This window comes from Canis lupus, chromosome 14 (genome assembly GCF_011100685.1).
Source record: "Canis lupus familiaris isolate Mischka breed German Shepherd chromosome 14, alternate assembly UU_Cfam_GSD_1.0, whole genome shotgun sequence".
In the NCBI taxonomy this organism is placed as follows: Eukaryota; Metazoa; Chordata; class Mammalia; order Carnivora; family Canidae; genus Canis; species Canis lupus.
In genome coordinates, this window is record NC_049235.1 from 51,639,720 (window position 1) to 51,657,001 (window position 17,282).

A 17,282-nucleotide genomic window follows, 5' to 3' on the forward strand; every position below is an offset into this window, starting at 1 on the left:
TAAATATACAAAAGTGCTGAGAAATCAGAAGCAATTGGAGTTCACTGGTTCACTCATAGGTCAATAATTTAAAAAGCAAAATGTAAAAATTGCTCTTTACTTTTTTTTTTTCCTGCAGTAAAATGTGGTATGTGGGTCTATTCAGTACGTTTGATATGTTGAGAGGTAAGACCTCCAAAAATAAGACTTCTCAGAGCTAGAAAGACCTAAAATGAGTCTACTTCAAATGCTTTGCTTTTACGCTTCTAACATTCAGCCCAAGTCACAGAGGAAGCTCCCGGAGCTTTTTATGGTAACTCAGCACTGAGTCAGGAACCTGGCACACAGGTCTCCAAGCCAGTTAAGGGCATTTAACATTATTGCTCCTTCACTGTAGTCAATACCTGTGGTGTTTAGGGATCTTTCTTTACTCCTCCAAAACCACGAGGCTCCTTTGGTTTTATTCTTTTACTCATGACTCAGTTTCTGAATATAAGGACATTTCAAATCTCAGCACTCCCGATTCAATAGCCAAGAACGGTTTGCAATCTGTTACTACAAACAGTCAAGTTACCGATAGCTGCCGTAGAAGTGCAGGCACAGGATCACTTCTGACAACCTTCATCTATGGGCACAGCGTGATAAAACTTACACATAAAAGAGGAACTGGTGCACAGAAATCAAAGTTATTGCTTCAAGATTTTCAGTTGCCACCTCATTCTGGCATTTAGAAAGTATTCTTTAAGCAATGCTCTCTCCCTGCTACAGAAATCTCATTATAATTTGTTTGTTGTAAACTACTCCAGCCCGACAACGTGCTTAAGCAAAAGCCCACCTCCACAAAATATACTTGGACTGGGAGATGCCCCTTTGTGGATAAACTGGGTATCAACAAAGACCAATGTTTACACATTGAAAACCTAAGGACTTCTAATCATGGAGGACAACAACTTCCCTTCAACCTGGTGGGTTAATAGGAGCAGAAGAAATCAACACAAAGACACGTGGGGGAGAGGAGACTCCCAGAAGGCCATCAAGGGAACTGATCTAAGCTAGTGGCTCTCAAACATTAGAGTATGTGATGATCACCTGAAGGATTCACAAGACTTCAGGGCCTCACCACCACTTATGCCCTGGTGAGTTCAAGACGGGGCCCAACCAGAGGATTCTAACACACATGATCATCCTGTCTGGTTTTGGGGACTGTGTCACAGATGGAAGAGAAGACAGCCAATGGCTGGACCTTGGAGAGGAACAATGTTGAGGAGAGCTGGCCTTGTTAACTAACCATGGGTTCACCATGGGCCTAGGCCACAGTAAGTCTTACTAAATGACGGTAGCCTCGCAACTATATTTAAACCTGTGATTTGTTAGACTTCCTTGCTGTACTAGGTAATTCTCAAATGAGAAGCTTGTAAAACACTATGCCTTTTTAAAAGCTATTTTGAAGGAAGGGACTGAAGGTACTCCAAGGGGAGGGGACAGCATAAGCCAAAATGGGGAAGCAGGAAATGGAGTGATCTTGCTTGCGGTCAAGGAAGCATGCAGTGTGATGAGGAAGAGTGAACCAGGATTGAAATGGAGGGATTTTAACAACTCCCTTTACCTTCTCCACTGAGTGGTACTGGCAGAAAGGCACTCATGTGTCAACAGGCTCAGTTTTAGCCTCTCAGGCTCGAATCTTACGGAAGCCTTTTGTTCATGTATTCATTCTTCCTACCAGCTCCTCACAACTCACCAGGGATGGAGTATGAGGGAAATTCTTGTGCAAATATTTGCTGTCACTATTTAAGTTTGGCACATTTCATTGTAGCAATAGATAGTTTTGTGGTAAAAATCAGTATCTTATCTCTCTCCTGGACAGAATTGTTTAAGGATTATTACACCTAATAGAAAAACACCACCACCACCACCACCACAAAACAGTAGTGGTGTTGGTGGGTGCTCAACAGATTAGTTGCTCCACCACCCAATTTTCCATCGTCACTATCACACACCCTGTCTTCCCTCCTGTTACCATGCCAACGCTTCTAGCTAAGGCCAAGCTTTCTTTGTGTACACAAGATCAGAGCTACTCTAAGTGTGGCAAGCTTCTTTCACTGAGAAAGTCTTACCACATTGGCAACGCCAACTAACCTAAACTGCACACCTCCATGGTTGGTTTAACTTCCAGTGCAAGCTGACTGTGGACAGGTAACAGGCAGTTCTCAACGGGCACACTGCGATATTGCACTTGTACCAACACCACTGGCCCCCACAACATGCTCCTTCACTTATTCCTGTTTTCTTTAGTATCATCGGTATTTCTGTCTTTGCTGGGCCATTCCTACTTGTAAGCCCAAATACTCTATTATTCCATATTTTTAAAAGGGTCTTAGTCCCATAATTCTCTCCAGATGTAGCCCCATTTCTCTGCTCCCTTTCAAAGCAAAACTTCTAAAGAACTGTTTTCACTTTCTCAGTTCCTATCTGATCTTGAATTCACTCCAAGGCTTCCTCCTGCATCACTGCACTCAAACAGCACATGTCATGGTCATCAGTATCTACACCACTCTGCCCAACCCGGGGCAACTGTCTGTCTTCATCATCTCCAAGCTCCCAGCAGCTCCTGATACTGCTTCCTTCATGAAATACCTTCTTCACAGAACATTATACTCTGCTGGTTCTCATCTTTAATCACGGTTGCTCCTTTTCAATCTCTTTTGCTGGATGTTTCTCCAGATCTTGACCTTTAAAATAGGAGCACGCTCTACAGCCCATTCCTAAGTACTTTTCTGTTTTTAATCTACACTCTCTTCCAGGTGCTTTCATTCAGTGCCATGGCTTCAATTATCATCCATATGCTAGTGATTCTCAAATGCACATCTCCAGCCCTAACCTCTTCCCTCGGCTCCATATAAACAGGTTTAGCTTCCTCTTCCATGTTTCCACTAGGATATCTAAGAGTACCTCAAACTTCCATTTCACCTAAGATTCTTCACCCTCCCTGCCCCCAAAGCTGCTCCTCTGAGTATTTCCCCACCAAAGAGAATGGCACCACCATTCATCCTTCTGTTCAGGCCAAAATTCTAAAGGCCATCTTCCATTTTTTTCTCTGCCACCCACATCCAGTCATCTGCAAATTATGTCACCTTGATCTTCAAAATTGATCTTCTTTACCTTCACTGCCATCTACCTGCCCAAGCCATCAGCATCTCTTAGCTGGACTGTTATATTAAGCTCCTAACTGGTCCTTCTTCATTGGTTTCATTCTTCTTTCCCTCCCTCCCTTCCTTCCTTTATAAGATTTTATTTATTTATTTGAGAGAGAGACAGCATGGGTGGCAGAGGAGCAGTGAGAGGGAGAAACAGGCTCCCCACTGAACAGGGAGCCTCATGTGATGCTCAGTCCCAGGACCCTAAGATCATGACCTGAGCCAAAGGCAGATGCTTAACCAATTGAGCCACCCAGGTGCTGCCTTCTTGGTTTCTCTTATGTTTCTCTACTTCCTAATATTTGGGCCCTGTCTCCCCCTTCTAACCTCATCATTACTGGTTGCTTCTCTCCTCCTGTTCCAGCCACACTAATAGTCTTTCAGCTTCTTGAATGTGCTGTATTCACTCTGACCACAGAGCCTTTGTGTAAGCTATTCCTGCTGATAAGAACATCCTTCCTTTGCTGTTTGCCTCTTAACTCCTGCTTTGGCTTTCAGCTCAAGTTTTACTTCCTAATGAAAGAGGCTTCCAATCCCAGTTCAGAACAAGTTCCTTTCAAAAACATATTCAAAGAACTATACTCAATCTTTATCTAGTACTAGATATCTTTATCTATTACTTTAGGCAATGAAAACTATTTGGTGAATGGATGGGTCAGTAAATGAATGAATGACCTTCCCTATGAATTTTTGACTCCATAACCACCTATTTGCTACACTGATCTTATTTGAAAGCTAAATTAGTTGAGGGTAATAGTCAACTAAATAATTCAGTGTTTGGTGAGAAAAAGCACAAAACAAAATGTATGCTACTTTTGAAGCCAACATGCACTCAAGATAAACAAAATGAGGGCCTGAAATTTCAACCAAAAGGCCAGAAGGTTTTACTTTCCTCAGTAAGCAAGGCTGTTATAAGATTTATCTCTGAAAATGTATAAAGCTGTGACTTTATTTTTGTTCTATATTTTGCAATGTGTATGGGAAGGGGGTGGAGAGAAGCTTGTCTCAAAGTGTCCTGTATTTTTGGTACTTAATTTTCATCTCCCTTATGTTCCTTCTTTCTCAAATTGAGCAGTTGTTCTCATCAGAAACATCTAACAAGAACTTAGCAGTGAGGACAATATAGCTTTGCACACAAGCAAGAAAGACACATGTCTTATCCTTGCACAATTTAGGCTGGACACACTTACTGTGTCACCCAATACTAGACATTCAGGTGGAAATAAACAAACACAAGACCATACTAATCACCAAATGTCTGGTCACAGCTTTTGGTAGGACTTCACATAAAGTAAAGAAGCTACAGGATTTGGAACAACATGGTTTATAGATGAAAGTTAAAGGCATTTAACTTACTTGAAAACATAGAAAGGACCAAGGACCAACACATAAAAGAATACATATTTTGAAGGATGGGCTATTCAGCAGGGTTCAAGGTGACTTCTCAGCTAGTTACTATGATTTGACATGTATTAAGCACATAGTGGGTAATAAAAAATGGGAGTTTGGGTAAAAATGCCTCTTTGAGGGGCCCTGATCAAATATTTGTCTAAGAAAGTTAGCACCATGGAAGAAAGGTGGTCAACTTCAGAGATGTAGATCTAGCTCCTGCAACTTGCTTCTACATAGTTTGGGAAAGTGATAATGTCTTCTTTCCAATGTATGTTCTTTAACATTTTTAAAAAGTATTTTAACAGCATCCATTCCTGATCAAAACTCTTCAGAGCGTAGGGATAGAGGGAACATTCCTCGACATCTTAAAAGCCATCTATGAAAAGCCCACAGCAAATATTCTCAATGGGGAAGCACTGGGAGCCTTTCCCCTAAGATCAGGAACAAGACAGGGATGTCCACTTTCACCACTACTATTCAACATAGTACTGGAAGTCCTAGCCTCAGCAATCAGACAACAAAAAGAAATAAAAGGCATTCAAATTGGCAAAGAAGAAGTCAAACTCTCCCTCTTCGCCGATGACATGATACTCTACATAGAAAACCCAAAAGCCTCCACCCCAAGATTGCTAGAACTCATACAGCAATTTGGTAGCATGGCAGGATACAAAATCAATGCCCAGAAATCAATGGCATTTCTATACACTAACAATGAGACTGAAGAAAGAGAAATTAAGGAGTCAAGTCCCATTTGCAATTGCACCCAAAAGCATAAGATACCTAGGAATAACCCTAACCAAAGAGGTAAAGGATCTATACCCTCAAAACTATAGAATGCTTCTGAAAGAAATTGAGGAAGACACAAAGAGATGGAAAAATATTCCATGCTCATGGATTGGAAGAATTAATACTGTGAAAATGTGAATGCTACCCAGGGCAATTTACACATTCAATGCATTCCCTATCAAAATACCATGGACTTTCTTCAGAGAGTTGGAAAAAATCATCTTAAGATTTGTGTGGAATCAGAAAAGACCCTGAATAGCCAGGGGAATTTTAAAAAAGAAAACCATATCTGGGGGCATCACAATGCCAGATTTCAGGTTGTACTACAAAGCTGTGGTCATCAAGACAGTGTGGTACTGGCACAAAAATAGACACATAGATCAATGGAACAGAATAGAGAACCCAGAAGTGGACCCTCAACTTTATGGTCAACTAATATTCGATAAAGGAGGAAAGACTATCCACTGGAAGAAAGACAGTCTCTTCAATAAATGGTGCTGGGAAAATTGAACATCCACATGCAGAAGAATGAAACTAGACCACTCTCTTGCACCAGACACAAAGATAAACTCAAAATGGATGAAAGATCTAAATGTGAGACAAGAGTCCATCAAAATCCTAGAGGAGAACACAGGCAACACCCTTTTTGAACTCAGCCACAGTAACTTCTTGCAAGATTCATCCACGAAGGCAAAAGAAACAAAAGCAAAAATGAACTATTGGGACTTCATCAAGTAAGAAGCTTTTGCACAGCAAAGGATACAGTCAACAAAACTAAAAGACAACCTACAGAATGGGGAGAAGATATTTGCAAATGACGTATCAGATAAAGGGCTAGTTTCCAAGATTTATAAAGAACTTATTAAACTCAACAGCAAAGAAACAAACAATCCAATCATGAAATGGGCAAAAGACATGAAGAGAAATCTCACAGAGGAAGACATAGACATGGCCAACATGCACATGAGAAAATGCTCCACATCACTTGCCATCAGGGAAATACAAATCAAAACCACAATGAGATACCACCTCACACCAGTGAGAATGGGGAAAATTAACAAGGCAGGAAACCACAGATGTTGGAGAGGATGTGGAGAAAAGGGAACCCTCTTACACTGTTGGTGGGAATGTGAACTGGTACAGCCACTCTGGAAAACTGTGTGGAGGTTCCTCAAAGAGTTAAAAATAGACCTGCCCTACGACCCAGCAATTGCACTGCTGGGGATTTACCCCAAAGATAGAGATGCAATGAAACGCCGGGACACCTGCACCCCGATGTTTATAGCAGCAATGTCCACAATAGCCAAACTGTGGAAGGAGCCTCGGTGCATTGAAAGATGAGTGGATCAAGAAGATGTGGTCTATGTATACAATGGAATATTACTCAGCCATTAGAAACGACAAATACCCACCATTTGCTTCAACATGGATGAAGCTGAGAGAAGTAAGTCAATCAGAGAAGGACAAACATTGTATGTTCTCATTCATTTGGGGAATATAAATAGTAGTGAAAGGGAATATAAGGGAAGGGAGAAGAAATGTGTGGGAAATATCAGAAAGGGAGACAGAACATAAAGACTCCTAACTCTGGGAAACAAACTAGGGGTGATGGAAGGGGAGCAGGGCAGGGGGTGGGGGTGAATGGGTGACAGGCACTGAGGGGGGCACTTGACGGGATGAGCACTGGGTGTTATTCTGTATGTTGGTAAGTTGAACACCAATACAAAATAAATTTATTATTTAAAAAAATAAAAAATAAAGGGTTAAAAAAATGAAAAAAAAAGTATTTTATTCATTTATTTGAAAGAGAGAGTGAGTATGCACACAAGTGTGAGTAGAGGGAGAGAGAGAATCCCAAGCAGACTGTGCTGAGCACAGAGTTGACACAGGGCTTGAAGTCATGATCCTGTAGACCATGACCTGAGCCAAAGTCAAGAGTCAGATGCTCAACCAATTGAGCTAACCAGGTGCCCCTGCTCTTTAATGTATTTCAAATACCTTTAACATCTTTCAGAAAATTACTTTTCTACCAATATTATAGTGGCTAATTTTTTTTTATGTATAGAGCAGAAATAGTTGAAGGCTTATTTCTGGAATATATTACATTCACAAGGCAAGAAATATCTTATATGGTTTCATAATATAAATGGGAAATGGCTAGGGTGGTTAAATGGGGAGAAAAGAGGGAAGCAGGACAGCAGAAAGCAGTGTCTGTTCCAACTTGGCCAGCGTTTTCTACCAGACTTGGAGTCCTCTCTACAAATTAGGTCGGACTTGCCATTACCCCTGGAAAAACAGTAACTATTTCTTATCAGCACCAACGTGAGTGGCAACAGTATGATGTTACTGCATTTAGCAAAGGCTGATGGCTTTTTTGCTTGGATTTGCTTTGGGAATATCTTCTGTTTAAATGTTTTACACAGAGCTCATCTTTAACTCACGCTCCTGTTTGGTTAACACTGTAGATAAAAATCTCAAGCATCGTGTGTTTACTCAAAAGCAGGATCTATACTTCTGTTACCCATTTGTGTGACCATGAAGTCTTCATAAACGGAGTAGAGATTTTTAGATTGAGAGAGAAGGTGTTTTAATATAAAAAAGCCACATTGTGGTCATGGTTTTCAGGAAGCTCAAGTAGAGCCAGTGTGCATAAGGAACAAAATGTCACATTTATTTCTGGTTTGAATTTTTGCCATTGAGTATTCTAATTCAAGTCAAAATATCCTTCTGCACACAGGGCAGGCATAATGACCAAATGATAATGTTGCATGATGGTGATGTCAGCAGCCTGGACCTCTTCCTGCCTGGCTCCCTAGACCACTTCATAGCCCTCCGCAGGTACCCAAAATGTTAGTAGATCTTTGGTAACAAGGCCAGATTCATGACCAAAAGCTCCCACTTAAATCTGTGGCATCTGGACATCCAGATGAAAAGATATTTGATTCTGCTCACAGATATCAAACTAAATATGCTAAATTCTAAAGAGAGCTATTTCAGGAGTTTCAATTAGTCTTGAACATGGAAAAGCTGCTTCTGTACTTATGTAAAACATAATATGCCATATTATACTATTTGTTACTTCACAAGTTTTTAACACATCGTTTTAACACCTCCACATCTATAAATGTATACTGCAGCAGAAGCCATATTAGGCATATCTTATCAAAATCCAACCCTATATGCCTGTGGCTCTTACCACCATCATCTCTGGCATCTGGGGAGGACAGATGGTGTCTTTGGTCTATGGATAGATACCTGGAGAATTCAACCTTTATCCTGAATATGAGGGTGTTCGGGGCTGGACAAGAGGAGGAAGGAGAGGCAGACAAATGGAGACTTGAAGGAAAGAATGCTTATGAAACAGAGTGAATTATAAGTGTGGAAGTAAACACCAGCCAGTTTCCTGAAGAACTTTACCTTCATTTTGTACCTTGAGATGACACAGACAGGAAGCGGGAGAGCAGATACAGCTATGACACTGTCCACTCTGGGAAGGCTCCTGCCATTGTAGCTGCCCCCCCAATCTCCTTTCCTGGCTCCTATTTCTCAAGTACTGATTTCAGAGCTTTTAGAGCTTTTATTTTTTTGCTGGATATGCCTAATACAAGCTAATTTTACCAACTTCCAGAGCTTCAACATTATGTCAGTATCTCCCCAAATGTCTTCTCTAGTTCTGAATTTTGCTGAGGGCATTATTTTCAGCTCTCTACTGGCCATATCACTTGGCTGTAAAAAAGGAACTTCAATCTTCATGTATCCAACTCAGGGGTAATATCTTATTCCCAGGGCTGAGCACATGGTAGATGTGTAATGTACTCTGTTGAGTTAAACTGAATTGAGAAAGATTAGAAATGACTCAAGGGTCCAGCAACAGGGCTAGTTAAAGAAATGATGGTACATCGATACAATAGAACATTTTATGACTCAAAAAGAAAAAAGAGAAACAGAAATGAACGAGGGACTTTCTATGTATTAATGTGGAAAGACTGCCAGGATTGTTAAGTGAAAGAGCAATGTGCTAAATAGTGTATATATTATGCCATCTGTCAGGCTCTGCATTAAGAGAATGCTGGAAGGTCATGCAAGAAACTAATAAAAGTGGTTACTACAGCCTGGGGGTAAGGGATAGACACAGTAGGTGGGAGGGGGATTTTTCAATATACACTCTTGTTACATTGTTTGATTTTTGAAATATTACATTAACATGTATCATCTGTTTAAAACAAATATAGTTTTTCTAAGTGAGAGAAGTTAATTCAGAGATAAAGAAAAAGAACCCCAGGATTTGAAGTTTCCAAACTTGAGATCAAACTAAAAAAATCGTCTTATACCTCCTCTCCTCCATACAATGAGCTGCAATTATCATCAACTTAAACGTCTTACTTGTTAGCCACCAAGCGCATAACAGTCCAGTCCTTTGGAAACATCTCTGGGCGTATCAATATTCGGAACACAGTAAATATCTGCAGCAGGAAATCCTTGGGTAGGGAGGAAAGAGACCAGTTTACTGAGTTGTTGTAACTGTCAACACACACACACACACACACACACACACACACAGCACTGTCGTTACCATTTCCAAAGCAACAACAGAGAAGAAAGCCAAGTTTTCAGGGTTCACCAGGAGCAGGAATCATCCCTCTTCCTCACTCTTACCATTCTCCACCCCCAACTGGCTTGCTACCCTTCCCAAATGTTCTCTTTTCCTTTTCTTTCTTGTACACAGTGCAGGTGACATTTCATTTCTGTTCACAAGCGCTAAACACTTTGATTTCATAAATAAATGTGAACATTTCCGTTCACAAGCGCTAAACATTTTGATTTCATAAACATTTTGATTTCATAAATAAAGAAGATTTCATAAATCTTCTACTGGTAGTAGAAGATTAGCAGGCAAATATATTCTCTTTTTTTTTATTACAGTGTCCTCAACATCAGAACTTTTCATATCGAGCAAACCCCATCAGCAGTCCTTCCCTTTAAGCAGGTGTCAAAATTTAGAAAGTTACGTTCATTAAAAAGCATTTTAAGCAGACACCCATGTTTCTTCGAGGGCATTCTGAAGATGCAGTATTAATGGTATGCATGCAGGTTTATAGGTTGAGTGTGCCAAGCAGAACACACTCAAACAGGACGTGTGCTACGCTGAGCCCAGTGATGAATGCTTAGTAGCTGTGCCGGTACCAAGGAATTCTTCACCAAGATGCCATGCCAGAGGGCAGTGGTATTTACTGAGATGTTATCTTTAAACTGATCACCTGGAGACACTCTTGACAAGAAGCTACTGTCAGACACAGAAATACCTCTTCTTAAAACACTGCAAGCAAGTGACAGGGCCCCAAACACTGCAGCATATTGCACTTGAAGGGGACTCAAGGAGACAACATACTCCATGAACTGAATGACATAAAGCATGCCCAATCAGAAGGAGAGTGGCTTCAGTCTAGCTTTTCTTTAGATTTATTACCTAGAAAACTTAAAGATAATGTTGGTAACCTTAAGCAATGCTAGGAAAATACAGCTCTCTACCAATCTGGTTGAAGGCAACAGTATGATGTTGCTAAATTTAAAACACACACACACACACACACACACACACACACGAGTTTTATTTACGAACCCTAACAACACATTGTGTTAAACATGTAAGCTGCTTGAACATAAGATTATGGTTATCATTCATATCATCAGAAGATAGAATCTGAAAACATAAGAAACATGTGGTAGCTGTGTGCGTGTGTGTGTGTGTGTGTGTGTGTGTGTGTGTGGTTTTTTAACATTCTGTAACAGATCTGATCAAGCCCATAAATATTTTGACATGAAATTATTTTAGCTTCTTCGGCATCAACACGCATTCGTTGATAGGTAGTATGTGCCATGTGGGAATATGACCGCTAGGTCATTTGCCTTTAAATGGCCAGACAGACAGATCCTTCTCCTGTAGGCAGAATCACAAGAGAAACAATTTCCCAAATGCATTCTACTGCAGGTCAGATAATTTGGTAAAAACACTTGACATTCTAGTCCTCTCTCAGGGAAAGTAGGTTATTAGCATGCTAAGACTGTGAGAAACCCTTTTGAATGCATTTCTTTTTTTCTTTTTATTTAAATTCAATTAATTAACATATAATGTACTATTGATTTCAGAGATGGAGGTCAGTGATGCACCAGTCTTCTATAACGCCCAGTGCTCATTACAGCCCGTGCCCTCCTTAATGCCCATCACCCTGGTTACCCTGTCCCCCGCCACCACCCCTCCAGTGACCCTCAGTTTGTTTCCTATGATTCAGAACTCTTAGAGTTTGTCTCCCTCTCTGATGTAATACATTTCTCAAACTTATTCCAAAAAGTTCTTCAGTGAATGTATATGAATATATATAATCCCTGCAAAAATGGATGTTTGCATTTACCTTTCAAAGAATTATATCCTATTTCAGTTTTCTATCTGGTTTGACTTGCTTAGAGAGATGTTATAAAAAAAAAAAGTCATGAAGTGGGGAGCCACTTCTCATAGTCTACACTTGCTTAGGAATATTTTAATTTCTAAAATATTGAAACTTCATCCTTTCCCCTCAAAACTTTTTGAGAATTGGAAATTGGAGGTAGCCCCCTTAGCGATGGGGTATGTGTACGGTGGTGGGGGGTGGGGGAGAGTAGGAGAGAGTGATGCCCATCGCACAGAGAAAAAAATGGGCTGAAGAACTGGTGACAGGAGGCAGGACAATCTGCCTTCTGGGCAAGCAATTTTGGTTGTTCTTTTGTAGTGCTGGGGACAAAGGGTACGATAGTCCAGGTGTAGGAGCTGGGGACAGACAATCTGTTTCTGTGCCATCTTTTTTTCTTATTCCCACTTACCTCACAAAATAAAAGGTATGGCATCGTGTGACATGTCCCAATGACCACTGATCATGTATTGACTTAAATCTTTACTTCCCCTAAGAAAATCTTTTAGCGTCTTAAATAGCTTTCTAGGATATCCGCACAAGCTCATCTACCTTTATAGAACCCAACACATTGTGGCAATCTTACAATGAAAGTGAAAAAAAACATTACACTGAAAATCAGAAAGTCTAAATTTTAATCCTGCAATGAACTAGCTCAAAGGCCTTGGTAACTTAACCTCTTTGGAACAGAACTCTCATCCAGGGTTTTCAGGTCCCTGGTAATTAGAAGGGGATTTTAAAAAGTTAATATGATCACTGATCTATTCATATACTAGACAAAAATTTTTCTTATTTCTCAGCTGTAGACTGATGTTTCATCAGATGGTAATATAAACACTTTCTACTGTGGCACTCACACGTGATTTAGTTCAGCAAGGATTTACTGTCAGCTGCCATACAACAGGTTTCATTTCAAGTTCAGTTCTATATTTTAAAGCACTAGAATGCTGGGTACTTCAACATCTCCCTGCCTGTCCTCCCCAAATCCAATGCGGTTTCCTTGTCTGCCCCAAGTACTTGTCAGTTCTGATCATTTCACTGAATGTGTGCTTTTGCACATATGTATCAAATTATTTTGTACACACAGCCATAACTAACAGATCTTTCCCATAATTTAAAAAAAGAACATCGCTATAATAATATTCCAGTTTGGATAGCAAGAAATAAGTGTTTCATATGCCACTATTTTAAAATTGGTAGCCTGGGAGCAGTTTCTTTTTTTGTTTGTTTACTTCAAATAGCATAACATGGTAACTGCATTGCTGGTTTTATTCCAATCAGGGTTCAAAATAGAAAAAGGAACAGGGAGATGGCACTTTACAGAAGCACTTTTGCAGTGCAAGAGGTCCAAGTAAGAAAGTTCACGTGAAAACCAAAACGATAAAAAGTCCCATACTCAAACAGAAAAGAAAGCAAGAACAATTTTTTTTTTAATTTTACAAATCATCAGTGACATTTATTCATTCATAAATACTGAGCGCTCTGTTACGTACCAGGCACTGTGTTCGATGCTGGGGACACCTAGTGGGTAAGATACATTCTTTAATTTATTCATGCAAGAGTATTTATGGAGTGCCTGTGACACGCCATAGCACAGTTAAGTTAAATATGATGCTTGCCCTCATGGAGCTTATAGTTTGGTGGGAGAGATGAATGTTACTCTAAAAACCACACAGAACTATACATGCACTACAAAAAAGGATAAGTCTGAGGACCAGGTATTCCACACAGAGGGAAGGGTACCAGCAAGCCTTAAAGGCAAGAGACAACACAGGGTTGCAAGGACTGCACCATGGAGTGACAAGAAATGGGGATGAAAGAGAAATAAAAGGTAAACAAATCTCAGTCCTGCTTCACAGTAGGGAATGCAGCAATTTATCCTGAGGGCAACGTAAGGCAGTGAGGGATTTTAAGAAGACGAGTGAGAGAATTAAATTTATGTTTTACGTTCATTTCCTGACTATATTGAACAAAAAAATTGTTTTGTGTTTACACACAATACTGTGGTACCAGAAAAGCACAAGACAGAAATGAAGTTCATAAAACAAAACTAGTGAGACACGGGAGGAAGAATTCTGAGATGATAAAACATGAGGTAAGAACTCAGGAAAATAAAGCATCATGATGTGAGCAGATGGACCAAGGCCCGGTCTCCTTACTTCAAAAGCAACGAATAAGGACAGAGCCTTCTAGGAACATATTTCCTTCACCTATGACTTATGTCAAATATTATTTTAAAAACTTGCCACAAATTTCAAATGTGTAACACCCTTTGTATGGGGTTTGAATTCAATTAAAGGGTGTTAATAATCATTATCATGTTGAAATTCATATCCTTAAAGTTGAATGTTTAAGCACATTATGCAAAAATAACTTCCAAGCGGTCTTTAGTCTTCAAGAGCTATAGAACTATTTTTTAATAATAAAATGAAGACTATAAGTTGAGATGATTGTACAAAAAAAGATGGTTTGTGAGGTATGCAGATATTTATTAAGAGGGTTGTTTCATTCAACAGAAACACCGTTCTGGGCTCTGTGCTTAGGACACAAAAGACATGGTCCCTCCTCTCACAGAGCAGTCATCAAGGATCCAAGGAAACAACAGTACAAGGCATTGTTGGGTGCTGTCACAGAGGGTGGGGGTGGGGCACCGTATTCTGTGAACACTTCATAAGTAAAGTGATCCTTGAGCTGGATTTTATAGCAGGAGCTGAAATCAAGGAGGGATTAACAGGGGTGAAATTAAGCAATTCAAGGAGTAGTGGTAGAATGGGCATTTCAGGGAGACAAAAAAATTATTCAGAAGAATTAAAAACTGTATGCTTGGTTGGGACTAGTAATTTTAAGTGGCTGTTGTGAAAGGGGTTTGGAGGAGAGTGGAAGGTAATGAGGACAGAAGGTAGACTGAGGACAGGGATGACCTGGCAGGGACTGGATCTTGTCCTCAGGGGTTTAAAGCTGGATTGTGACTTGATCAGACATGATTTTTCAAAGCTAGTGAGCCAGCATATGGGAGACAATGAGAGGTTACCCTAGTGCTATACTTAACTTCCAGAACATGTACAATGTCATACTTCAAGCAGGATCCCCACAGTTCTTTATGAAAAGTCATAATCAACAAAGAACAGGAGACTCACTGCTCTCCATGTACGAGAAGTCCCATGGATATGGGCAAAACTTTAGCCCTCAGCAGAAGGTGGGTGTATAATAAAACATTACTGGCTACAGAAGGAGGAAAAAAAACAACTCTAATTACTTGCTAGTCTTTGCTTTTGTTCATTTCTAAAATAATGCCATGCTCTACAGAAGGAAAGGGCTACACAATGCAGAGCACCAGCCCTCGGGTCCTTGCTCCTACACAGTTCTGCTGACATCGTGACTCACACCACTCATCACACAGAGCACCTGAGGACCCAGGAGGAGAAATGGCAATATGGTTCCAAAATGCCAGAAGTCACTCCAACAATAACCCTGGAGATGTCCTAATTCTTCTAGCAGCAATGGAGACAAAACACTAATAATCTTAGTAGTTACGAGAACTACACACTTCCAAAATTTGCTTTCATTTAGAAAACCACTGTGAAATGCAAGGCCACATCTTTCTTTGAATTGATAAGAAGAAAGAAAAAAGCAGTGATGCTAGGGCTAAAGAACATCAAAAATATTAATTTGAATATCTCAACATAAAATTTGTCAGTATCAATGAAGATTTAAAATGCACATATCCCATGACCCAATTAGTTTGACTTCCAGGAATTCATTCTACAGCTCTAAGGGCAGAAGTCCACAGAGACAGGGGCATCATGATGTCCCCTGCAGTGTCCTTTCTATTGGCAAAAATCAGAATCGTCCTGTTGCTCAGCAAGAGGGGAATGCTTAAATTATCAGCATCCACATAGTGAAATTCAGAAGAATAAATGATACAGTGAGCTCTACAATATTCAGGACATATTATTGTGTGAAAAAGTGCAACTAATATGAAAAGTAGGATTCCATTAAAAATACATATGGTGTGTACATATCATAAAATACAGTCTATGAGGACACAACCTTATGTATTAACAGTAGCTACCTCTGGAAATTATAATACACGTGTGTGGAGGGGAGGGGGACGTATACTTAATCACTTTTAAGCAGTAGGTTAAATGGGATTTTTAATGTCTAATCCCAGTATCAGTTATGATTTTCCATTAAATAGCACTTTAGTAAGCTGTACCTTTCCTTATGTATAGTTCCCTTATATATTATACATTCCATTTCTAACCTGAAGATAGTCACAAAAACCCCAAATAACTCTCCTTCCATTAATTTGGCTTTTTATCCCCCATTTCATGACCTTATTACTTTATACAGAGTTGACAAATGAAATTTCATGCAATTTGATAGCAAAGATTTTGGTTTAACAAACTTCATTAAAGTTTACAAAAAAGCTGAGTTTAGCTGCCTAAGCAAAGAGCTCAGATGTTAATAGAATTCTAGGTCCTCTCAATTACTTCCTTGCGGGGGTGAAAGGAGTTTGGGTGAGATTAGCAGGAGTAAAATGAGGAAAAAGTGTTTAAGCACTGCATCTGGCTCATGGCAGTGGGAGTGGGGGTAAGGAGATAGCCCATAACTGTCAGCGGGCATCGCCGTGTTTATATACGTCACACTCATTTATAATTTAATGATTGAGATGCTCTTAATAACATCAAAGCATTGACAGAGATTGTTTTGTTAGTCTTGATATCCTTAATATCTAGCCAAGGTGCTCAATAGATGTCTGCTGAATCAAATAATTGACACTTGTAATTAAATCATAATAGTGCCTACCTTTGGGGGTTCTTTTCAGGATTAAATGAGTTACTACGAATCAGCCTTTGAGAACAGTACCTTGCATGCATTAGGCATTTGCTATAAGGGGTTCTCATTTGCTGTAAGGGGTCCTTCCCCACAAGAGCAAAATCCCAAAGTAGCCTAAAAATTTGGGTTTTATAATCCATTTGGCAGCAAAACCTGACCTGAGCTATATCGTTTTTATTTAATCCCACTTAGACTGAATATTTTTTGACTGCAGAAATATTAAGATGTTTGATTATAGCGGCTGTCCCAAATCCTACTGGAGGGGCTACATCATACTTGCTATGTGCACCATATTATCTTTCTGAAGTGTCAAAAGATTCTAATTTCTAAAAAACACATGATAATAAGGACTTTGCCTAAAGGACTGGGGCCAGGGTTACTATCTTTGAAAGATCTTGTAATATAGGTTTTAGCAGTATAAATAGGGGGTGTTTGGCTTTGAGGAAAAATGAGAACAAGAAAAATTGTCTGGGATGCCTTGGGTGGCTCAGCAGTCGAACGTCTCCCTTCTGCTCGGGGGGGGTGATCTGAGCCTGCTTCTCCCTCTGCTTGCATCTCTGCCTCTCTCTCTGTGTTTCTCATGAATAAATAAATAAATCTTAAAAAAAAAGAAAAATTGATCTCTTAAAAGGTGATCTCTGAACTTTAA

General features: G+C 39.8%; 1 protein-coding gene across 3 annotated transcripts in view; it reads right to left on the reverse strand.

The window, feature by feature from the left end:
* Nucleotides 1–17,282, reverse strand: part of DOCK4 (dedicator of cytokinesis 4) — a 409,941-nt gene that overhangs the window by 73,890 nt on the left and 318,769 nt on the right. For all 3 annotated transcript variants that reach the window (XM_038557373.1, XM_038557375.1, XM_038557374.1), the window contains exon 27: nt 9,735–9,829. In XM_038557373.1, coding sequence (XP_038413301.1) covers nt 9,735–9,829 — 95 coding nt within the window. The remainder of the gene's footprint in view (nt 1–9,734; nt 9,830–17,282) is intronic.